The sequence below is a fragment of the Eumetopias jubatus genome, unplaced genomic scaffold, assembly GCF_037043125.1.
Source record: "Eumetopias jubatus isolate StellerSeaLion01/CBP00866 unplaced genomic scaffold, mEumJub1_p1.0 scaffold_13, whole genome shotgun sequence".
Taxonomy (NCBI): Eukaryota; Metazoa; Chordata; class Mammalia; order Carnivora; family Otariidae; genus Eumetopias; species Eumetopias jubatus.
The window spans coordinates 57,493,754-57,519,811 of record NW_028274819.1 but is presented as its reverse complement, the minus strand read 5'-3'; the positions used below and the strand labels follow the sequence as shown (position 1 = coordinate 57,519,811).

General features: G+C 42.5%; 2 protein-coding genes across 2 annotated transcripts in view; both read right to left on the bottom strand.

The window, feature by feature from the left end:
* EMSY (EMSY transcriptional repressor, BRCA2 interacting) overlaps positions 1 to 25,941 on the bottom strand; it is a 144,073-nt gene extending 118,132 nt beyond the window's left edge. The window contains exons 1-2 of the mRNA XM_088017943.1: positions 25,876 to 25,941; positions 22,721 to 22,827 (exon numbers count right to left, since the gene is read on the bottom strand). Coding sequence (XP_087874069.1) covers positions 22,721 to 22,789 — 69 coding nt within the window. The 5' untranslated portion in view covers positions 22,790 to 22,827; positions 25,876 to 25,941. The remainder of the gene's footprint in view (positions 1 to 22,720; positions 22,828 to 25,875) is intronic.
* Positions 23,870 to 25,861, bottom strand: GVQW3 (GVQW motif containing 3). The gene has a single exon (XM_088017944.1). It carries the CDS (start codon positions 25,412 to 25,414, stop codon positions 24,782 to 24,784), a length of 633 nt encoding a protein of 210 aa, XP_087874070.1. The 5' UTR covers positions 25,415 to 25,861; the 3' UTR covers positions 23,870 to 24,781.
* Positions 25,942 to 26,058: the final 117 nt, after the last annotated feature.

The following is a 26,058-nucleotide window of genomic DNA, read 5'->3' as shown; positions in this document are numbered from 1 at the left end:
ATTTCTTTCTTTCTTAAAAAGTAATTTTCATTATACATATTTTTCTAATTATAAAATTAATACTTAGAGTTACAATGATCAAAAATTGTATATATAAAAGTATAATGAAGAAAATTTAAGGGCACCTGGGTGGCCCAGCAGGTTGGGTGTCTGATCCTGATCTTGGCTCGTGAGTTCAAGCACCATGCTGGGCTCCACACTGGGTGTGGAAACTACTTGAAAAAAAAATGTTATCAGTGCTTTTATCTGGGTGATGAAATTATAGGTGACTTTAAATTTTTTCTTTTTTCTTTTTTTAAAAGATTTTTATTTATTTATTTGACAGAGAGAGACACAGTAAGAAAGAGAACACAAGCAGGGGGAGTGGGAAAGGGAGAAGCAGGCTTCCCGCTGAGCAGGGAGCCCGATGCAGGGCTCGATTCCAGGACCCGGGGATCATGACCTGAGCCGAAGGCAGATGCTTAACAACTGAGCCACCCAGGCGCCCCTCTTTTTTTTTTTTTTAAAGGAGGCTCCACACTCAGAGTGGAGCCCAATGTGGGGCTTGAGCTCACAATCCTGAGATCAAGATCTGAGCTGAGATCAAGAGTCGGACACCCAACAGAGTGAGCCACCAGGTGCTCCAGCCCTGATAACATTTTGAATATAACTTGAGCTATCTTGAGCCCTTTTTTAGCATATGGAAAGTAAAAATGGGTCTATATAATGCATGTAGTTTTAGTCTTATCACCTATTCTATTGTGAACATCTTTAAACATCACTGACGATTCTTCAAAATCATCATTTTAAATGACTGCATTGTTTCATTTAATGAATATATCACAATTTACCTGACAATTTCCCCGTTGTGGGACATTTGGGTTAGTTGCTTCTTTTTACTATTTTGCAAATAAAATGAGTAGCTATATACATAAATATTTGTCTGCATCTTTGACTTATTTCCCTAAGAAAGATTCCTAGAAAGGGAATTTCTAGGTCAACTGGTTTCAACTCTTTAAAGGTTCTTGATGCTTCATGACAAATTGCTCTGAGAAAATGATGCCATTTACAGTTTCACCAATATATGAGTGGGCCCATGTCCCCAGTGCCCTGACCTGCATTAAGCATCATCCCACTGGTATCTTTACCAAGTCCAGTGGTCTTCTCACAATGCCTTTCAAGGTAATTTTTCTTAAACACAGCAGAAATTATACAGCCAAACTCAGAGTTGTCTTCTTCCAAGATATCAACCTGGGAGGGTATATTTATTGCAACAGTGCTTCAGCTACTTTAAACATTCTGTAATTCGATTTGAAAATTGCCTGGGAAGCAGACAACCTGGGCTCTTGTATCTAAATTGTACAATGCTGTCTTTGGAGAATGATTTCCTTTTTGGCAACGGTCATAAGTCATTTGGAACTCATGGTAAATGAGACGAGGAGCTGCAGCTGGAGTCAGGGTCGGAAATGAGGTATAATTGGCCAGTAACGATTGAGGGCTTGTCATGACTTGCAAAGGGGCGTCCCACTGGAGCGCTGGGCATCATCAGCACAGGTGCTGAGCCTCCCAGTGTGACTGTTCCAAAGTGGCTGCACTCGGGCAGAGGCCTGGGGCTAGCACATGGACTTACGGAACCTCTTCTCGTGACTTCATGGTTACTCCATGTGCAGCCCCGGGGTTAGGCACCAACTTATTTTAGAGCTGATCCCTTTCCACCTTCTCTCTTCGTCAGGCCCACTTGGGCCTGACATGTCTCCAAGACCAAGAGCTTCAGGGCCAGGTTAGTGGGGAGGGAGCGCATGGCGTGGCAACGGACAGAGCCCTCAGAATGCGGTCAGAAAGAACTGGGTCTGAGGCCTGACTCTGCCTATTACCGGCCGTGTTAGGTTTCATTTGTAAAAGAGCTTACTTCACAGGATTGTTAGGAGAAATGGAGAACACATACGACCACACACAGACACAGACACAGATAGGCAGACAGACAGAGGCACGTAAAACATGTATTGAGCACGTCTCCTCTGCCAAATCCTGCCGAGTGCCATGTTTTATTTTATTTTTTAAAGATTTTATTTTACTTATTTGAGAGAGAGAGAGAAGGAGCCAGGGGAGGGGCAGAAGGAGAGGGTGAAGCGGACTCCCCGCTGAGCAGGAAGCCTGATGGCAGAGTTAGATCCCAGGACTCCAGGATCATGACCCGAGTGGAAGGCAGAAGTTTGACTAAGTCACCCAGGTGCCCAAGTACCGTGTTTTATACGCATGCAGCACACCTGTCGCTGGCCATCCAGAAACCATTTCTCCTCTACTACCTCCTACCACCTCTCCCTTGTTGTCAAGGGTGGTCGTGTGGCCCAGTTCTGGCCAATGAGATTTAGGTAGCACTCCGCTGGGAGTTACTTGGGGAGATTTGCTTTCCTGATGAAACAGGACTGCTGAGTCTGAACCGTCCTCTCACCCCCACCGCTTCCTGCCTTGAACTTGGAGGTGAAGGCTGAGCACTGCAGTCATCTTGTACTCAAGATGGAAAGGACAAAGGAGCACCTCTGGAATTCTTGGTATGTCAGAAAAACCTACTTGTTGAAATCATTGCTCATCATCATGACTTGCAACTGGAAATATTCCAATGCACATCCACAAAAAGTGTCCATACATAATAGATGCTCAATAAAGGGTTCCTATTTACATACAATCCCTCCCTCCAAAAGAACTAATGAGATTAATGATGGTTATCTCATATTTATGCGGTACTTGGCAATTTTCCTAAGATTTTCACAACCATTTTTTTCATTTGATCCTCACAACTCTGCAAGGAAGGCAACTTTTTATCCCAAAGATTCTTTTCAATTACAAAAGGATATATAAAAAGTATCCTAGTATGCTTATATGTTACATACCGACTTGTTTTCTCTCTTTTCTTCTTCCTTCCTTCCTTCTTTCCCTCCCTCCCTCCTTCATGCCAGTCCCGGGTCTGTCTCTCTCAGACCTACTTCCTAGCCCTCTCCGCTCTGTTCTGTTCTGTAACACAGGGAGGTAGATCCATTTAGCCTGTGAATCCAGGCTCCAAGACATCTGGCTTCCAGCTGTTTGGCCAAAGGGAGGTACTAGCCAGAGACTGGGAGTAGGTGTATGGGGGTGTTTCTTCTCCTTGCCATCTGCCCTAGGTAGCATCTCTGGCTACTCATCATCCATGGCTCCTGCTCTCACAAACAGGCCTGCTAGGGTTCAAGTTTTTTATCACCTGGCTCCTGGGCCCTGGTGACACTGGCCCCCCACTCTGCCCCTTTGCCTTATGGGTGGCAGTGGTTTCCTGCTCTTGCTAAGTTCCAGGATGCCTCTCTGTCTCCTATCCCATCACCTGTGTAACCAGTCAATCTCTTTAAGGCCCCTCTACTCTACAAATTCAAAGTATCTTCTTTTTCCTCAGACCTGAACTGATCTCCATCAATCTACCACACCTTTGCAGGGCACCTACTCCAAGGCCTCCATGCAAGATTCACGGGGAAGGAGCTGCTCCCAGGTTAGGGGGCTAAGTGAAAAGCCTCACAGTATGCCGGCCTCTGCTGGGACATCCCCAAACCCAGCAGAACTTACAGGGAAGTCCTGCCATGACCTGGGCTTCCTCCTGCTTCCAGGGGCAAGCCAAAAACAATGTACAGGATCCTTGTATGTCCCCTTCACTGTCTACTGCACAAGTATGCTTGAGGATGCTTCTGGACGGTAGGGGAGATGCCTCTTGGCTTTCACATCCTCCCAGCCAAATGCTCCTACCAGTGGCTCTCAGGTTTAAGACAGTCTAGCTTCCACGGCTTGCTTTCTACTTCCTCCTCTTCTCTCCCAAACAGCCTTACCTAGGAAGCAGGAGGAATCTTATCCAGAGTATTTGCTTCAGCAAAATGCCATGGCAGAATTGCCCATAAAGGCTAACAGTGGAGAGACGGCAGAGGTACCAAGCTACCTTTGAGATGCCTAGATGTCTGTGCGCGGGATTTGTGAGCAGACTAAACACAAAACCTATTTCCCCACTTAAAATTTTATGGCTTTGGCAATTTAGACAGTCATTCTGAGCTTCACTTTTCTTATCTATACAATGGAACCAATGTCTTCCTCACAGAATTATTGTTTCTGATCTGGCAACTTCCAGAAACATCCCACCCCCTGCTACAGACACAGAGAAATTCTGGGTGAACTATAACAGAAATGTTTTATTTTGGGGCACCTGAGTGACTCAGTCGTTAAGCGTCTGCCTTCAGCTCAGGTCATGATCCCAGGGTCCTGGGATCGAGCCCCGCATGGGGCTCCCTGCTCGGCGGGAAGCCTGCTTCTCCCTCTCCCACTCCCCCTGCTTGTGTTCCCTCTCTCGCTGTGTCTCTCTGTCAAATAAATGAATAAAATCTTTAAAAAAATGTTTTATTTTTGCCACCAAATTTGAAAAACGTTAAGAGAAATCCTCAGATGTCAGAAATGAAAATGCAAAGCCAGAACAGGGTACAGGTGACGCGACTTAGCAGCACACAGGGATCTCACACTTGGCTATAGAGCCTGAGAGCTGCAGGCTAGGGTTCCACTGCACACCAAGGAGCAGGAGGTGGGGCTTCAGTCCCAGCCAGGTGAGGAAGCTGGAACAGAGCCGCTGCATAAAGCCCTGACATGGGAAGCTCTGCCCCTGTCCACAAAAAGGAGACTGGGAAAACTGTACCCCAGCATTAGTGAAGTTGCAAGGAAGCTTGATATCTGAAGAGGCCTTAGATGGGGAAAAATGACACTCATGAGAAATAAAAACCCTAACCTCTGCCAAATGCGTATGGGGGTCTAAATTTACTTTGCCTATATGCACAGGCACCTAGTGAGATAAATTAACATAAAAATTGGTCCAGACCATTAAAATTCTTAGGTTAGGGCTGAAGTAAGACCTATTAAAATTCTTAGGTCACAGCTGATGGTGTATTCAAAAGAGCCCTGTAGGAATGCTTAACAATCCAGGGCTTGAGGAATCCACTAGGCAAAACAACTCCTGTTGAAGATGCTCACAAAATGTAACAAACCACATGTGGAAAGAAATTACCAAAACGGAGCGCCAACACACACAACTAACTAGGTGGAAAAAGGGTAAAAACGGAACCATCTGAAAGAGACTATGAATTCGGATGATTAAAATAGAGATAAGAGAAGGAATAGAGGCATAATAAAAAAACCAGGATAGTGTGAGAGAAAGAGTTGGGAGATATGAAAAAGATGCATACAGAACTTCCAGAAATGAAAAACAGCCCCTGAAATTAAAAACTCAAAGGATGAGGGGCGCCTGGGTGGCTCAGTTGGTTAAGCTACTGCCTTCGGCTCAGGTCATGATCCCGGGGTCCTGGGATCGAGCCCCACATCGGGCTCTCTGCTCAGCGGGAAGCCTGCTTCTCCCTCCCCCACTCCCCCTGCTTGTGTTCCCTCTCTCGCTATCTCTCTCTCTGTCAAATAAATAAATAAAATCTTTAAAAAAAAAAAAACTCAAAGGATGAGTTAAACTACATATTAGATCTAGCTGAAGAGGGAATTAGAAGAGAGATTTGAGGACATCACCCAAAATGGAGAAAAGACAGAAAGGGATAGAAGACCTGAATAGAGTTTAAGAGATCTGAAGGATAAAAAGAGAAAGTCAAGCATATGCCTAACAGGAGTTCCAGAAAGATTTAATAGCGGCACTGGTAGAAAATCATTATTAAAAATATTATAGCTGTGGGGCGCCTGGGTGGCTCAGTCGTTAAGCGTCTGCCTTCAGCTCAGGTCATGATCCCGGGGTCCTGGGATCGAGCCCCGCATGGGGCTCCCTGCTCAGCGGGAGATCTGCTTCTCCCTCTGCCTGACACTCCCTCTGCTTGTGCTCACTCTCTGTCAAATAAATAATAAAATCTTAAAAGAAAAAATATTATAGCTGTATTAGTTAAGGGTTCTCCAGAGAAACAGGACCTATGTGTGTGTGTATGGATACGTATATGGATATGTGTATATTCGCACGCACACACACATACCCACACAAAGAAATTCATTAGAAGGAATTGCTTACACAACTATGGCAGCTGACAAGTCCCAAGACTTGCAGTTGGCAAGCTGGAGACCCATGAGACCCAATGGTATAGTTCCAGTCTAGGAGTTTGAAGGCCCAGAACCAGGAGAACCAGTGATGTAAGTGCCAGTCTGGAAGCCAGCAGGCTTAAGACCCAAGAGAAGCTGATGTTTCAGTTTGAATCTGGAGGCCAGAAAGGGCCAATGTCTCAACACAAACAGCTAGGCAGGAAGAGTTCTTTCCTACCTGTTGGTGGCAGGTGGGGATGTTAGCCTTTTTGTTCTAGTCAGACTTGATTGGATGAGGGCCACCCGCTTAGGAGGAGGCATTTTGCTATGTGTCACCCCCAAACACCCTCAGAAACACACCCAGGAAAAGGTTTGACCAAATATCTGGGTGCCCCCTAGCCCATTCATACCTCAGTGAAATTGCAAAACCACAAGAAAAAAAGTAATGAAAGCTCTCAGTGAAAAGGGACCAATTACCAAAAGGGGTGTTAACTACAATGACGGCAGCCTTCTCATCAGCAACAATGGAAACCAAAAGACAGGAGGACAGTATTTTCAACGTGTGGAAAGAGAATAAATCTCAACACAGAATTCTATACACAGTGAAATTCATAAATGAGGGCCAGATTTTCAGATATTTTCAGACAAGGAAAGCCAATGAGTTTACCTCACACAAACTCTTGCTGAAAAGAGCACTAGTGGATATAATTCAGTAAGAAAATTCAGTCCAGAAAGAAGTTACAAGGAGTGTGATACAAGTGAGGTCCAGACCACAGCCAGCTCCCGTCAGCCCAAAGAGCTGACTGCTAGAATTTCAGCAATTCCGAAAACTGGTTGTTAAACAGGGTCATTATTCAGCATTCAATTATATACACTTACAATTAAATGGAGTGTTTTTTTTAAAAAAAGGTAAAAAAATCCTCACAATCCATCACTTCTTAATTATTTTACTACAATGTTGCTATTATCTATGCTCTTGAGGTAATTCAGATCTCCCATATCTATATGGTAGAAGTAATACAGAATGGTGTGTCACTGTGCATTTCTTCCCATCTTCAGTGATGTCACGTCGGCAATTTGAGCATTTACACCCCAGAGATCAACAAATGCTACAGATCAGGGTTCCCCTTACCCCCTGCCAAATAAGAGCTGGCTGTTAAATATCAGCACACCACTGAATACAAGAAATAACAGTTTCCACTCCCAGATATATATCCAAGGGAACTGAAAACATATATCCACAAAAATACTTTACACAAAAGTTCATGGTGGCATTATATATAATAGCTTAAGGGTAGAAACAATTTAAATGTCCATCAACTAATGACTAGTAAATAAAATGTGGTTTATCCATACAATGGAAAAGTATTCAGGCATAAAAGAGAATGAAGTACTGATACATGCCCCAATATGGATGAACCTTGTAAACATCATGCTACTTGAAAGATGCCAGACATGAAAAGCCATATATTACATGATTCAATTTATAAGAAATTTCTATAGAATAGGCAAATCCGTACAGACAGAAAGTAGTTTAATGGTGGCTAGGGGCTAGGGATAGGAGGGAATGGGAAGTGACTGCTAATGGATATGGGATTGCTTTTGGGAATGATGAAAATGTTCTAAAATCAGGGATGTCTTGGTGGCTCAGAAGGTTAAGCGTCTACCTTTGGCTCGGGTCATGATCCCAGGGTCCTGGGACTGAGTCCTGCATCGGGCGCCTTGCTCACTGTGGAATCTCCTTCTCCCTCTGCCTGCCGCTCCCCTTGCTTGTGCTCTCTCTCTCTCTCTCTCTGACAAATAAATAAATCCTTTAAGAAAGAAAATGTTCTAAAATCAGATAATGGTGATGGTTGCACAGTTTTGTGAATATACTAAAAACTATAGAATTGTACACTTAAAGAGGGGGAATTTCATTGTATGTGAATTATATATATATTTTTTTGAGATTTATTTATTCTTTTAAAACTTTTTTTTATTTTTAAAGATTTTATTTATTTATTTGAGAGAGAGAATACATGAGAGGGGGGAAGGTCAGAGGGAGAAGCAGACTCCCCGCCGAGCAGGGAGCCCGATGCCGGACTCGATCCTGGGACTCCAGGATCATGACCTGAGCCGAAGGCAGTCGCCCAACCAACTAAGCCACCCAGGCGCCCAAAACTTTTTTTTTTTTTAAGATTTTATTTATTTGAGAGAGAGACATCCTAGGACCCTGGGATCACGACCTGAATCAAAGGCAGATGCTTAATCGACCGAGCCACCTAGGCGCCCCTAAGATTTATTTATTTTAGAGAGATGCGGGGTGGGGTAGGGGCAGAGGGAGAAGGAGAGAGAAACTCAAGCAGACTGTGCTGAGCATGGAGCTGGACGTGGAGTTGGATCTCAGATGCTTAACTGACTGCACCACTCAGGCGCCCCACGAATTATATTTCAATAAAGAAAAGGGACTGAAGAAAGGTAGGCATATAAATTAATATGCAGGCTTGTAAATCTAAATAAATACTGGCTGTTAAATTATCTAATGGGGGGGTGGTTAAAAGTAAGTTGGAATCAAAAAACTAAAACCCAAATTACTTGGAAGATAGAAGGGGGTGGAGATCAGAACTGAAGAATTCTTTTTTTTTTTTTTAAAGGTTTTATTTATTTGACAGACAGAGACACAGCGAGAGAGGGAACACAAGCAGGGAGAGTGGGAGAGGGAGAAGCAGGCTTCCCATGGAGCAGGGAGCCCGATGCAGGGCTCGATCCCAGGACCCTGGGACCATGACCTGAGCCAAAGGCAGGCACTTAATGACTGAGCCACCCAGGCACCCAGAACTGAAGAATTCTAAGGATCCTGAAATCTTCACAATGAGCTAGAGATAGTTATTAACTTAACAATGTTAAGTCAAGTATGCACATTAATAATGTAAGAATATCCACCGAAGGAACAGAATTAGAAAGTATAACTTCCAAACCACTCATAAGAATAAAAAGGGAGTAAAGAAAACAAATAAACCAAAGACAGGACAAAAGAATAAAGCAAACACATGGTAAACAGACAAAACAAAACAATGGAAAAATTCCCAATATATCATCATAATAAGAAATAGAAACATGACTAAGAAAAGAAAAAGATTCTCACAGTTTTTTAAAACCTAGCTGTATGTTGATTACAAGAATACATTCACAAGGTAATGACCCAGAAATGTTAAAAGGCTGGGGGAAAATACACTGGGTAAACACTAAGTGAAGTAATGCAATAATAATAAATTTTAAGGCAAAAAGCATTATTAGAGATATAGTCATATACTTTTTTTTTAAGATTTTATTTATTTGACAGAGCGAGACACTGAGAGAGGAAACACAAACAGGGGGAGGTGAGAGAGGGAGAAGCAGGCTTCCCGTGGAGCAGGGAGCCCGATGCGGGGCTCGATCCCAGGACCCTGGGATCATGACTTGAACCGAAGGCAGACGCTTGACTGAGCCACCCAGGCGCCCCATAGTCATATATTTTTTAAAAATTTACTATTATTTTTTAAGATTTTGTTTATTTATTTGAGAGAGAGAGAGAGCACACAGAGGAAGACGGAGAAGCATACATCCCGCTAAGCAGGGAGCTGGACGCGGGGCATGATCCCAGGACCCTGAGATGAAGGCAGATGCCTAACTGACTAAGCCACCCAGGCACCCCACAGTCATATACTTTAGTGACAAAAGGGTCAGTTCATCAGGAAGATATGACCCAGAACCTCTCTGTACCAACTGGAAATACTGCCGCCAAATATATAAGATATGATGAGAAATGGACAAATCCACATAGTGAAAATTTTTAACACATCTCCCTCAGTAGCTGATTTGAGTAAGTTGATGAAATATTTGTAAGGCTATAGAAGATTTGAAGAAGACAACAGTCAAGCTTTTTCTTTTCATCTTCCCTTACATACAGTCTTGGCCTCAAAAGTTCTTCCTCCCTATTGCTACACACTGAGTCAATTGCCAAAATTTGTGGGTTCTCACAGTACAGTGGGTTGGTTCTTTGCCAACGCCCTTTCATCTTTAGCTAGTTCTTGGCTCAGGCTTTACTTGCCTCTTCCCTGAACCACTATAATTGTCTCCTAATTGACCCCCCATATTTATGGAGAATCGCCCAAATGACATGTGGTTCATTAGTTTCATTCTGATGCTATAAATTTTATTTTTGGATTAAGCCAGACTAAAGGTATTGCGATATTTCAGTCACAGTGGAAGTATTTACTATACTGAGCTCTAGTGTGAAGTTATTGGCTATTTGGAGGGATGGTAAAGACAAAATCCTAGGAAACTCTCTCTGGCTGGTATATTATTCCAGGTACATACAGTATTCTCTTTATGAGGAATCTTGGGGGGTAATATTCAGAAATATGTACTTCTCCTGTCCAACCAATTTGCATATATTTTATGGACACTGAATCATGTAACTGATATTTCCACCTTGCTAGGGTCACTAGGAAACTCACAGTCAAATTTGCTGGCCACTTTTAACAGGTATATAAATAACTAATATTTACTGAATACTTGTTTTGAACCAAGCACTGCTCCCAATGCTTCATATGTTTTAATCTATTTAACTCCCGTCTCAGGCCAATGAAATATGACCATTATGGGCCCCATTTTAAGATGAGGAGATTGAGGCCCAGAAAGGTTATATAATTGGCCCAGGATATACAGGTAGTAAGATGCCGAGCCAGAATTTGTACCCAGGCAGTCTGGTTCCAGAGTTTATACTCTTAACCACAATATGACATTACCTTTTTTTTTTAAGATTTTTTTTTAAATTTATTTATTTGACAGAGAGAGAGAGACAGTGAGAGAGGGAACACAAGCAGGGGAAGTGGGAGAGCGAGAAGCAGGCTCCCTGTGGAGCAGGGAGCCCGACACGGGGCTCGATCCCAGGACCCTGGGATCATGACCTGAGCTGAAGGCAAACGCTTAACGACTGAGCCACCCAGGCACCCCATGACATTACCTTTTTAAGTCTTATGATATGCATGCCTGTATGCTAATCATAGCCCCTGGCTCTATTAATTTCCTATGCATATACTGTGGCTTCTGACCAAGATACAGTAGTAGGGACTATACTTACCTCCATACTCGAAGCAGCTACAAATATGGACAAAACGTATGAAACAGTGATTTTTACGACACTGGATATCAAGCAGCTAAAACCAGTAATCCCTGGGAAACAGAAAACAAATGAGGTGAACCCTATGACTGCCCCTGCTTACCTCCTAGAAAGGGTTTCTAGGCCATAGTGCTGACAGAGTAAACCCAGGTGGAACTCAGTGGTTTTCTGAGTTGAAGAGAGGGAGCTACAAGTCTGGGGAGGTAAAGGTAGTAAGAGTTCACAGGGAAGAGTGCCAAAGAGAAGAAAGCTGCACCAAAAGAAAGTTCTGGCTATCTGCTAAGGTTCCCCCTTGAGTCTTCAGCATATACGTGAGGAAAACACCTGAGACCCGAGAGAACCATCCAAAGGAACTAGAAGGAACAATTCCCAAAGAACACACAGGTCCAGTTCCTGTTCCCAACGTTCAGAGTGGCAGGCATATTTCACAAGGCATCAAGTGGGCTTCACCACAATAGTGGGGCAAAATTAGTCCTGGACTAACTCTGCTCTGGTCCTATCTAACAACGTTTAAAGGTAATAGCCAAAAGCTATTTCTGAAAATTCAAAATCCCTCAATTGAAACTGACCAAGATAGGTAGAATGGATAAAAACATGGATAAAATGGATAAAAAAAACAGTTACAACTGTATTTCATGTGATCAAGAAACTAGAAAAAACACTAAGCTTGTTAGAGACATAGAGGATGCCAAAAAAGGTCCAAGTCACAGTAGAAACAAACACACTCAGTGCTCATCTCTTGGTTTCTAAATACCATTCTCCAATAAAAGGAACCAGAGTTCTTTAGAGAAATGTTTGATTGCAGATCTAAAACAGGGAAAATACAAGATGATTCTGGAGCATGCTGTAGTACTAGAAAGTAAGGAAGTGTTCAAAAACAAAAGAATGAGAAGATGTTGAAGAGACACAGAAGCGAACCTGAAAGAGCATCCAATGGCCCAAACTGGAACAATGTGAGCAATAAAATAAATAACATAGCATTGGATTATAATGCAAAATATCAAATAAATATACATGAGTCCAAAATGATATAAATAAGTGACTGAATAAACTGGGAAGAAAGATAATTTTTTTAAAAATTTATTTGACAGAGAGAGACACAGCGAGAGAGGGAACACAAGTGAGGGAGAGGGAAAAGCAGGCTTCCCGCCGAGCAGGGAGCCCGATGTAGGCCTCGATCCCAGGACCCCGGGATCATGACCTGAGCTGAAGGCAGATGCTTAACGACTAAGCCACCCAGCACCCCAGAAAGATAAATATTCTATACAGAATTCCAAATAACAGATGCAGATACTCCCCCCTTTGCAGGAGGTGGAACTTAATCCCCCTTCCCTTGAGTGTGAGCTGAACTGGGTGACTTGCTTCCAAAGAACAGAGTATGGAAAGGAAAAAACAGTGTCTTCACAGTAGGAACATCTATCAAAACTACCTTAATCAAGTGATTAAAGTGAAGGTCACCAATGATGTCATGTGGCTATCATGTGCCCTCTAATTTGATATAATAACAAGAACACTTTACCTGCTATTCTTTCTCAAAACCCAAAACCCAGCTAATCATGAGAAAAACATCAGACGGGCGCCCGGGTGCCTCAGTTGGTTAAGCAACTGCCTTCAGCTCAGGTCATGATCTTAGAGTCCCTGGATCAAGTCCCGCATCGGGCTCCCTGCTTGGCAGGGAGTCTGCTTCTCACTCTGACCCTCCCCCTTCTTATGTGCTCTCTCTCTCTCATTCTCTCTCTCTCAAATAAATAAAATCTTAAAAAAAAAAAAAGAAAAACATCAGACAGACCCAAATTAAGGGATATTCTGTAACATACATGACCAGGTGCTCTTTAAAACATTCCGGGTCATGAAAAACAAGATGAGACTGAGAAACTCATGGGTCAGAAGAGACTAACAAGACATAACAAGTAAATGAGATCTGATATCTTATTGATTCCTGGGACAGAAAAAAAGACATTATTGGAAAAGCTGTTGAAACCTGTATAAAGTGTGGGGTTTCGTTAATAGTCATGCACAAATGTTGGTATCTTAGTTTTGGGATAAGTGCACCACAGTAAGATAATAACATTGGGAGAAACTAAAACCGGTAACATTGGGAGAAACTAAAACTGGATGAGGGGCATTTGGGAATACCCCGTACCATCTTTGCAAATTTTCTGTAAATCTAAAATTATTCCAAAATAAAAAATATATTCAAAAAACCCAAGTCAAATTTCTTGAGATGGAAACCACTGTATTTGAGATGAAAAATCCACAAAATGAAATTAAAATAGAGTAGACATTTCAGAAGAAAGCATTAATAAATTTGGGGACACAGTAATAGAAACTAAAAGAGGGAAAAAAAGGAAAAAATTGAACAGAGTATCAGTGAGCTGTGGGACAACTTCAAGTGGCCTACTATATATGTAATCAGAGCCCCTAAAGGAGGGAGGGGCAGAGAAAATATTTGAAGAAATAATGTCCATAAATTTTCCAAATTTGGTGAGAAGAAATCTAAGAAGCTCAATGAACCCCAAGCATAAGAAACACGAAAAATACTATACCACTGCATATAAAATCAAATTGCTAAAATCAGTAATACAGAAGAGGTCTTAAGAGCAGCAAGAGGAAACAGTACATATAGAGGAACAAAGATAAGAATTACAACAGAAATAATGCAAGCCAGAAGACACTGGAGCAAAACCTTCAAGGTACAGAAAAAAACTGTCAACTTATAATTTGAAAGTATCTTTCAATAACAGATGTGACAATGGGAACAGAAGAGTGTTTTCAATAAATGGTGCAGGAATAACTGGAGACTAACATGTAAAAGAATGAAGTTGGACACTTACTTCACGCCATATACAAAAACAAACTCAAAATGGATCAAAGACCTAAATATAATAGCTAAAACTATAAAATTCTTGGGAGAAAACATAGGGATAAATCTTCATGATTTTGGATTTAGCAATGGTTTCTTAGCACAAAGCAAGCAAAAAAAAACCATATAAATAAATAAATTGGACTTCCTCAAAATTAAAACTCTTCTCTACCAAAGGACACTACCAAGAAAGTGAAAAGACAATCCATAGAATGGCAGAAGATATTTACAAATCATATATCAGATAATGGTGTAGTAACCAGAATATATAAAGAACTCTTTCAACTCAACAACAAAAAGACAACTCAAATAAAAAGCTTATATAATTGACATTTCTCCAAAGATACACACATGGCCAGAAAGCTCACCAAAATATGCTTGACATCATTAGTTATTAGAGAAATGCAAATCAAAACCACAATGAGATTCCACTTCACATTCACTAGGATGGAGATATACAGACATGTATCTCTCTCTATATATAGGGAAAATAATAATTGTTGACAAAAACATGGGGAAATTGGAACCCTCAGTTCATACACTGCTGCTGAGAATGTAAAATGGGCGACTGCTATGGACAACAGTCTGGTGGTTCCTCAATAAGTTAAACATAGACTTACCATATAACCAAGCATTTCCTTTCTTAGGTATGCACCCAGAATTAAAAATAGGTGTTCAAACAAAAATCTGTACATACATACATTCATAGCACCACTATTCATAACAGTCAAAAGGGAGAAACACAAATGTATATCAGTGGATGAATGGATAAAGAAAATGTGGTATATCAACGCAATAGAATATTATTCAGCCATAAAAATGTATGAAATACTGATACATGCTACAGCATGGATGAGTCTTGAAAACATTATGCTAAATGAAAGAAGCCAGACACAAAAGGCCACATATTGCATGATTACATTTATATGAAAATTTCAGACTAAGCAAATCCAGAGAGACAGGAAGTTGATTAGTGGTTGGTTGTCAGGGGCTTGGGGTAGTGGGTGAATTGGGAGTGTCTGCTTAATGGATACAAGATTTCCTTTTGGAGTGGTGAAAATGTTCCAGAACTAGAGAGTGGTAGTGATTGTACAACACTATGAATATACTAAATGTCACTGAAACGTGCACTTTAAAATGGTTAAAATGGTGAATTTTATTATATGAACTTTGCCACAATAAAAAAAAGCAATTCCCATAAAAGTCTTCTTTTATTCATCTATCAAACATATATTGAACAATTCCAGACAAGCTTTACTCTGGATGCAGGGAATACAGAGAACAATCAGATGTGGTCTTGGCTTTTGAGGAGTTCATGGGCTGGTAAGGGAGGAAAAATATTCTGCAAACAATTAAGTTCAATTAAGTGTTAACATTTTTTTGACATCAGAGTGTGTATGTACACTGGGGGTGGCTGCTTTACCATTGCAGAGAACAGCAATGGTAAGGTTAAGGCTCGAGTGCTGAGTAGGAGTTTGCTGGGTGGATGGCAGCAGCAAGGGAGTCCAGGCAGAGCGCGTGACCTGTGGAAGCTCAAAAAACTGGGGTCCAAAAGCCACCGCTTTTCAGTAACTCTAAACCATTTGGCACATGTGCAGCAGTGTGGACAATGGGCTTCAGGACAGTGAGGTGACAAGTGGGTAGCCCCCTCAATCTGGTCGCAGTAGGTGATACTAAGAAATGTTAGGGTAATGACATGGACCTCACTGAATGTGAGGGTCTAAGAAAGTGTGATGCCACAATTAGGCCACTTGGTGGGTGGTGGACATTGCATGTCCCTAAGGTGGGTCTGCAGGACACTCTGTTCTCAGGGCACATCAAACCAGAATTTACACCCTTCTTCCCCATCTTAGGTATTCTATTTTTAATGATTTTTTTTTTTTCATTTGAAGTCTACTTCCCTTTTCCTGGGGCTTCCTCTGTTTTCCTGTTTGAAATATGTGTTACTATGGAAATGTCATGGCACAGTACAGTGGCGTTTACAAGTGAGGTGTAAAGAATTTTCAGAACATCTAGAAACACAAGTCTATGGTTTAGGAATATAAACCCTAATGATGTGATAGCATTCACACCTTTAGACACTGTGTCATAAATATAAACACAGCCGGAAATTTGAGATAGCATGGAGGAGATAGTTAAGAACTTTATTAGGATTTATGTGCCCAGATTTTAAAAATATATATGAGAAATATTAAAAACATAAAGCCTAACACACTACTTGGGAAGGACATCTGGAAAAAATGAATGACAGAATGCCAGCATTTACTTATGAATACACACCTCTGGAAGGACCAGAGGGCTGGACACCCCAAGGAAACTTGGAAAAACCTTTGTCCTACTTTGATGCTATAAATATGTTCCCTAAAAATTGCATGTAAATCAACTGTTGGTAAATCATATTTCTCAAACGTGAGGTTGACTGCTATTTTAAAGATATCTTAACAATGTACACGTTAGTAAAGGCAATTATTACCAGTGGAGTAATGGAAAAAAACTCACTGGGCTGAGTGAAATTCAAGGTCCTTCATTATTATCCTGGCTCAGCCACCAGCTAGATGTGTGATTCAAGAAGACTGACTCAACCTCCCTGGGCCAATTTCCTCATCTAAGCTGAGTTGCAATTCTGAATTTTCACTTATTTGGTTCTTAAAGCAAGGTATAGGGGGACTGGCCCACAGCCTGACATCCAGTTTCTTCTGAGAGGTACAACTTCACACTGAATCCTGGGGATGGTATAGCCAGCAGGCCAGTTAACCATTGTTCTGTGTGTTTTCTCATTCCCACAATCACCCTATGTGTGATCATTCTAATTTTCTGTACCAAATTCTTTATAAAACCTTGTTCCTTACAGCTGTCCTCCAGGAAAGATGGACAGTCTAAGGTGGGAGCCCATTCTCAGTGGTCTCTCCACTTCTGGCCCCTTCCCCATGCCACGAGGCTGGGCAGCCTGAGGGCAAGGGCCCAACTCCCTCTGCCTCACGCAGGCCCAGACCTGAAGGAATTCACTAAATGAATGTTCACTGGATGTTCCCGGAGGAAGATGAGGCAGAGAAATGGGTCTGGTGAAATACCTGAACCCTAGGGGTGAACTTTCGGCTGCTGTTTTCTAACATTCCTGAATCTTCCAAAATTTCCACAATGGGGCAGAAAGAATTTACCACAAGCATTAAACCCTCCTTTTTCTGACTTTCTGTCAATACCCTGGCCTCCCACAAATAATGCAAGCTTTGCCCAGTTCACCAGCGTTGGGAATATGACATGGGCACACATCTTGAACAGAAAGAGCCATTACAGTCTCTGCATCTGTTCTGCTTAAACAGCAATGACACCACGCGTTTGTCTTTTTGGACCTAACACCTGCCATCTAGCCCCAGGCTGAGACCCCTGCCAACTGGCTTCCAGAAAAGGCCATCTATCAACAGTCTTTAGGTGCCACCTTGATAAATCTGCCATCCAGGAAGGACAAAACACAACTGTAATTTGTCTTCTTAAGCAAAAACAGGTTTAGGCTTTATTAACTGGCAAGAGCCAGAAGGCAATGGGTCAGGCTTTTTGCCGATTATTGCCATTTTGTAGAGTAATTCAAGAGCCGTTAGGAAGACTAAAGAAGCAAAGGAAATCGCTATCTATTGAGTCCTTTACTGCATGCCAGGTCTTGCGCTGGGTGCCACCGCTGTTACTTACAATAAGCCTCATATCTAATAATCACCGTCTAACATGCTATATTCTTGCTCTTGCCTGTCTCCTCCACTTAAACGTATGCTCAGGAGGAGGAACACTCTCTTGTCTCATTTATTGCTCTATCTTCAGTGTTTAGAACAGTGTCAGATACACATAAGCAGTCAATAGATATTTGCTGAACCAGCAAAATGAGATAAGGGTTACTATTCTCCTTTTACAGATGAGTAAACTGGAGTGCCCCAAGGGTGCAAAATGGACTGCCCCAAGGCACATGATTTGTTAAGGAGCCAGTACTAACACCTGTTCTTTCTACAGACCAATCAGCTTGACAAATCTATGTACGCCTATAAAAGATGTACATACTCATTTGAAAGTTTGAAATTTTACCAAAGAGGTATATTTGGCATTTTAATGGTAAACATTTTGCTAAAGCAACAACAAAGGACATATTTTCCCAAGATAACAACCATTTCATCTATGGATAGGCATTATCTACACCATTTCTCACTTTACCCATAACATGATTACTCTTCAGACATAAACAAAAAGCACAGCAATTCTGGATTCCATCAAAATAACATTTGCAAACTTTAGTTTTGTTAAGTTACAACATTAAGATGACTAATGATATGTTGCAGAATTCTCAGTGTGGGATACCAAATATTCCCATGTACATCCATGTTGCTTGAGTGTTCCAGTATGGGAGGAGGTAGGCCTGGCACATCACAAGCCACTCCTATCCTAACAAAATTATATGGAAGTCTCAAGGATTCTTCAGAGAATCAGCTGTAATAAAATCCATCTTGAGAATACTCACTTGGTATGAAAGATTGCAAGAATGAGGTTAATTTTACTTGGGAGAGTATTTCCATATCTTTTCCCATTGTCAGAACATACTTGATCCATACGTGCACTTTTATTTACCTAGGATTACATAACAGGAGCATGCCACTCACTGTAACTTCTCATATCACTTTGGCTTTTTTTGTAGGGATTCTGGTCCCTTGCCTTCTCCTCTGTGGCAGGCCGTTTTCCCTTCTGTCCTACACTCTTGCTACCAACACAGTATCACACAGCCTCCATGTCCACCCAGCCAGTTAATTGTTCACAGACCAAATGAGCGGTTTGGCCTGTCTCCATTGCCACCTTTTGGTGCTACTGTTTTATTCTGATGATAAAAGTGGTAACATTTTGGAGAAATTTTTAAAGGAGAAGAAACAGAGAAATTAAGAAAACACTTATAACCGAACCACCCAGACTTAGCACACCCATTCCAGTCATTTAAAAAAACATTTTTGGATTTATATATACTATTTTGTGTACAGTCTTTTCACTTAACATTATAAGCATTTTGCCACACTGTTTTAACAGTTCATAAACATTAATTATAATGACTGTATAATCGTCTATTGTACAATCATATGGTAATTTATTTAACCAACTTTCTACTGTTGGACTTCTGGATTGTTAAGTATAAATTCTGCCCACATTTTAGACTATTTCTTTAGGACAGAGTCCCAGAAGCGGAATTAGAGGATCAGAAGATATAAACATTTTTAAAGCTCCTGATAGATACTGCCAAATTGCTTTTCAGAAAGCAGTTGCCAATTTACACTTTCAACATTGCCAGAGTGTTTTTCTACCAATACAGATCTGTCTAAAGGATAATAAAATTTAAGTGGAACACACAGTCCTCAAGTTATTCATGCAGTTGGAGGGGCTTTATGACCCCAGCACAGAGGCCAATGGCAGAGGTCATACCTATTGCCGGGTATGCAAATAACGAGTTAGTGTGAGCACATGCAAGAGGAGTTCTACCAAAGTGAAGAGTAATATAATTAGATTTCAGACTGTCAGATCGAGGGCCTGTGTCGGTTTCGTCCACTGCTGCACCCCAGCACACAGGATAGTGCCTAGAACACACAGTCGCTTGACAGAAATGTATTCAATTAACACAGACTCTTCTTTCAGATGCGTTTTTTTTCAGCAGCTGTAGGAGTCAGTCACTCCTGGATTCAAGGGAAACTTGACTGGCTGGATTAGAAATACCCTCGTAAAGATCTGTCCAATCCTGAGATTCTATTTCAATTTTAGAACATCAGTTTAACTGAAGGTGATGTGATACGGCTCTCTTTAGGGGAAGAACAAGTAAACACATGTGAAAGGGTACACCCTGGGCACCAGCATGCAAAGAAGTGTATGATTCAGGGGGTGTTGTCACCTCCACAGTAGTCACTCCCACAGGTAAAAACGTAAACTCATCCAACTGCTGCCCGTAGCCATGGAAACTTTGGACCCACCTTCAGTTCATTCTGTTACCACTGGTTGCAACTTTTAACTATTTGCAGTATTGCCCAAATTGTTTCTGAGATATTATAAGGGTATGATATAAGTAGTAGTTTGTGTAATATTATTTTTAGTCAATATGGTCAAGATAAACTAGTCACTCATTCAGTTCTAGTTCACTCTCCTGGCACTGTAAAGATCCCCTCCAATAGTCCACAATTTCTAGATAATAAACTGTCAGACACTGCTGGATCAATATGGCATTAACAACGTTATTGATGGAAAAGGATCAATCATCTGTCATCTTACATACACATCTCATATACATTAGACCAGGGGTAGGCAAACTATGGTCCATGGGCCAAACCTGGCCCACCATCCATTTTTCTCTGGTGTATAAACTAAGAAGTCTAAGAATGGCTTTTTTACATTTTTAAACAGTTGAACAAAATAAAAATAGTATTTAGTAACCTGTGAAAATTATATGAAATTCAAATTCTAGTATCCATAGATAAAGTTTTATTAGGACACAGCCATGTTCATCTGTTTCTGTATTAGCTAGGTCTGCTTTTGCAATAAAATGCTGAGCAGTTACTACACAGACTGTATGGCCCACAAATCCTAAGACATTTCCCTTACAGAGAAAATTTGCTGACCCCTTCACTAGATCCAAGGGTCCTTGGAGGTACTGAAGTTTCCCACTACAGATTTTTTACTTCTAGATATTAATACTGGGACAAGAGTGATACAACTGGCACAGTATTTGCAAGGATCTGAAAAGGCAGAGACTAGAGAAGAGCAATACATGAAGGCTGCCTTGGATAGTGTGTAAAGGCCGGTAAAATCTGAGGGCTCTGATCCAACCAAGAAGCAGTTGGAGAACACAGGGCTGCATATACAGTTCCAGCAGCAAAGGAACCTCTTGCTAATTGTGCCACATGGGACCCTGGTGAGACCCAATCCCAAGAAGCCTAGTGAGCCTTGCTGACCAGGTGTTCTGCAAATAGCAGGCTGGCTGAGCAGTGTATGTGATGCAGAAACAGAGTTCCCCAATAGTAGCCCCCTCCTTTACTGTATGTCCTCAAGTCAGTTGGTACCCAGATTGATCCCAGGCATCTCCACTGGCAAATCTGAACTCTTAAGAAATGGATCTGAAAGGAAGGCTCTGGAAAGCAGGTCCCAGGTACACATTCTTCCCAAACAACATTTCAGTGAGGATTCAGAGCCAGGGGCAGAATTCAGAAGACTGAAGAACTATCCATGTTTTTTGAAATCAAACGTTGGTGAATATTTTATTCTGTTTTTGCTCATTACTGGTGGGGCAGATGGAAATAAGGTAGGGAGGCGTGATGGGTGGAGGAAGAATTAGATAAAATCACTGATGGGATGATCTTCCCTGGGAGGTGTCTATTCTCTTGGACTTCCAGCTGTGGAATATAATATTCCATGTCGATTTTGAACCAGAATGGGATAGAAAGGGAGATCAGTCTGAAAGCCAAAGAGATTCATTAATTGACTGTGTGCTGAGCTTGAGAATTACAGTCAAGGTTTGCAGATGGCCAGCTCTCCTCCTGATGTCCTACAGAGAGCCAGGCTTCATCTTCTACCTTTAGATGGCGCTTACCCTGAGAGAATGGGATTTGGATGTTGTATTTCTGAAAAACTTTCACGACTCCTGAATACCAGAGATAACCAAATTGCCTCCTTAAGAAACTTGTAACACTGGCTGCCTCTGCGGAGTGGAACTACTGGTGGCTAAGGGTGGGAGGGAGCTTCTTCTTCTTCCCAGTATGTCTCTTAGATAAAACAAAAACAAGAACACATCCCTTCACGTTGTCCCACCCTGCTTCTTGAGGATAGGAAAGCAACTTGGGGCCAATTTCCCTACTCAAGACTATAGGGCTGAAGTTGGGAGCTGGAAAAGGGATCAAAAGTTAGAGAGTTGTAAGTTGAATAGAAAATCCTGACCAAAAGGGAGGGAGGTATGATCCTGAATTAGAAAACAAAGCACCAGTATAACAGAGGAGAAAGAGCAACCTGATAGAGAATAAACAGAGGTGTGTAAGAAAAGCCAAGGACAAGAGCCTGGGGCATGACGATAGGTGGATTCTTGAGATTCAAGAAACCTGTGGGGCAGGTGGAAGTCCAGGATGTAGTTCAGGGTAAATTTTGTGTCAGCGATGAAACAGATTTGGTGGGTGGGCACATAAGGGGTACTGTTTTGAGAACTCTCCTGTCGGGGGATAGTCCTAGGAGATCATGCTCTGGCCTGGGGCTTAGTGATTCTGAGCATGTATGGATAGTTTGCCGTGGGATGAGTGTTAGGGCAGAAATTTTACTTCCCCAAATCTGAGCCATCTTAGGGTCTATTATCATTTTTTCTTAAGATTTTATTTATTTTTGGGGGAGAGACAGAGAGAAAGCAAGAGAGAGAGCCCGAGCTGGGGAGAGGGGCAGAAGGAGAGGGACAAGCAGACTCCCCGCTGAGCAGGGAGCTCGATGCAGGGGCTTGATCCCAACTGAGCCACCCAGGCACCCCGGGTCTATTATCATTTCATTGAATATTTTCTGGGAAGCCTTGCAAATGGGCAATTGGTTTAGGTAGAGCCATAGTTCAACCCAACCAGTACTCAGCACATGATCTAAAGTAAAAAATTAAGTCCTTTTCATTATAGCTACTAGTAACAATTTGAATTCACATTCTTGATTACCTGCTTCCGGTTGCTGTGTCCAAACCCTGTCTGGGCCAACAATGCTTCTGGTACCCTATGATCCAGCATGGTCTTTGTCCAGCATCTTTGGAAGGCTCACTCCAGCCCTGTTCACAGGACAGGAATAAGTCCAGAAATAAGTTCTCTCAGGTTAGAGATAAGGCCTAGAGATACTGTTGTAGAATCCTGGCCCTGGCCAAGGAGCATACAATTTTCCACCAGTTACCACTGAGTCTAGCAAGGATTAATATGAGGTTCAGCCATAAAGTTGCAATAGCTGGCTATGGGGGCTTTGTTCCAGAAGGGCAGTGTCTCTGGTGGCAAGTGCTTGTGGGGAACCAGGGCCTCATCTGATGTAGATGTAATGGTCCTGAAACGGAATGCCTACAAATGGCTAAGTAGGTAGAAGTCTATAAGCTGTTGTTTGGTTTACAAGTTCTTTTGCACAAGATCTTTTATTCGTGGGATAAGGTCTAGGTTTCAGGGTGCTTCAAAACTAACAGCTATTAGTAGGGAACTTGTCATTTTTTGAAGGGGATAGAGACAGTGAAAGAACAGAACTAAACATAACTGTGTTGAATAAATAGTGTTGGGCTTCTATCAACCAATATGGTTTACTAACTTACTAGTTAAATAATAGGGACTGTTACACGTAAAAAATCCTTGGGTAAAACACAGACATTGGCTAATCCTGTGAAATGCTGTTTCTAACCTTTCCTCCACTGCACCTCCATCAGGCATTTCTGAGATGTTTCCAGTCTATGTGGTATTACTTGGAATCCACTTGGGAAAAGTTCCATTCCATAAATCCTGGCGGAGAGGCAGAAAGAGATAAAGGAGTCTAAACTTGCAGAACTTGTTTTGGGGGGGGGGTTGATGGTCAAACTAGATCATCAAATAAGTGACTTATTATAAACCTATCCACAGATTCGGGGAAAGCAATTTATAAACTAATGGCAAGTTAGGGCAGAGAAGAGGAAGCAAATTATCCCAAATTGTTCATCTTCTGCAACAAACACCATTATCTTCCTCCCGACTTTGCTATTTCAGCCAACAGTGCCATCATTTTCATACCGATGCAGGTTCAAAGCCTCATGCTATTCCACCTGCTTGGGAAGCTTTCTCTAATTTCCTAGCCTCCTGTCTCACCTTTCTTTATGGATCCAGTCAGGAATCATCTCATCTGGATGTCCACCCAGCCGGCCCTTGGTGATCTTGTTTTATACCTTCACACGGTCAATGCCCGGCAGTGTTCTAAAAACTGCAGGTGCTCAAAAACCACCTGACGGTGTTGGCACTAGTTACTAAAAACAGGCCACTGTGTGGGAATCAGCACATAGGCAGCAGACTCCCTCAATTCAAGGTCTAGAGTATCACCTCGTCTTCCTCCTCACACATTGCGGCCTGGGCCTGAGTCCCCTGGCTTATATTTTCTAGGACCAAATCCTCCTCTTCCAGCAGAGGGGATACCCAAAGGAGTGGGGGTCCAGAGCACAGGACTCATGAAACAAATCCAGCTCTTCTGTAAAAGACAGGTCTGTGAGAAGGTGAGTACAGGTGGCCAACCCCTGTGTAATGAGGGGTTCCCACTGAGTCATTTGGGCTGGATATGCCCTTAGCAATGCTCACTCGGTCAGCATGCCACTGCCTTCTGTACCTATGAAGCAGGCTGGAACTGTAGGCCTTCTTTTGGGGTCCTCCCAGAATATGCCTTCATGGGCACAGAAGGACTCTGGGAGGTCCTGTTCCCACCTTTCAGTGGTATGATCCCCTGAGGCAGAATGTTGAGAACACAGGAACAGGACAGCCACAACAAGCTAAGGTTTGGGCAGCAAGGAGACCCAAACTTTAACAAGCAAAAGAAATCAGGAAACAAGTAAGTACCAGAAGTCAACAGGCAAAAGTTCCTCAAAATTGGAAGACGGCCCAGTAGTCCAGCAAGGGTAACTAGGAGGGTGGTAACGTGGGAAGGAGCGGGTGAAGACTGAAAATGGATGAGCAGCAAATGAAGGTGCCTGTGACGCAGCTTTCTAGCTCAGGCTCAGCTACCTCACATTCCTTTCACCAAGGGGTGAACCAATCCTGAGCTGCCCTGGGGGGAAGGCTTGTTGATGAGGATGCCTGCAGAAGCTGGCTGGCAGGGTAGTGGTTTTGGGGATGGGATACAGGCAGAGGTATTTCCCCACCAGCTTCACACTGGAGATGAGTCCATGTTTCAGAACTTGTTATCTTTTTCCTTACACACGAGCTATTTTTCCTAGTTTCCTTTGAAAGATCAGACTGAAAGTCAAATCTCCGAGGTTTAGGTTCATCCTTCAAAATACCTGATATAACTTTTGCAGAAACTTTCCTCATATTCAAGTTTTCTTTCAAAATGAGTCTAACGGTTTCTTTATCTAAATTTAACTCTTCGGCCATCATCCTCACCGTCAACCGCCTGTTTGAACAAACCAAGTCCTTGACCTTCTGGATATTTTCATCCGTCCGGTGGGTGACTGGACGACCACTCCGGGCGTCATCTCGAACGTCTTCCCGCCCTTCTTTAAATCTTTTGTGCCAGTCGAAAACTCGGGCCCTTGACATGACTTCATTCCCATAAGCTTCTTTCAAAAGATGGTGGGTCTCACTTGCAGACTTGTTCAATTTCACGCAAAACTTGATACTAATCCTTTGTTCTAGATAGCGGTCACTCATTCTGGCACTTAAACAGCATAGGAAAGTGAAAAGACCACAACTGTTAAGGGGAAGAGAGTGGAACCGATCTCTATAGGGCTGCAAGTGGAATCATGTCGCTATTAATGATCCTTCAAAAGCCTCACCAGGGAAAAGTAATTGCTTTTTTGAGTTTTCGCCCGAGCTTCCGGTCGAGGCTGGGGAAGCTCGTCCCGAGAAGCTAACAGGGCCGAAGAGTTGATGCAAAACTGGGGAAAATGAAATCTCCTGCACGTCTCCGTTCAACTGTGCACTCAGCTCTGCGGAGAGTGTGTAAATCTGTCAGCAAGGTCTTCCCGATACCGCGGCCCTTCAGAGTCTATGGCGATTTCTGCAATAGAGGCCTAAGTGGTGGCAACGTAAGCAAGAAAGGAGAGATACGCCGGTGATATAATGTGCAAGCTCGCCCCAGATCTGCGGAATCCCGCGCACGCCAAACCTACCGAAGGTGCCGGGGGCTCGCCCGCTCTAGAGTCCCGGGAGACACGCCCGCATGCGCAATGGCCTCTCTTCGCGGGGTAGGTTGTGCGCAGGCGCACTGCGGCAGCCCGCGCCAGGCCTCGCTTCCACCTCGCCACACCCGGGCCGGCGCGCTTCTTTGCGCGTGCCCGCTTGGGGAGAAGTCG

Excerpts from the sequence above, each read along its gene's own strand:
- GVQW3 (XM_088017944.1), bottom strand. The coding sequence starts at position 25,414 with ATGAGTGACCGCTATCTAGAACAAAGGATTAGTATCAAGTTTTGCGTG.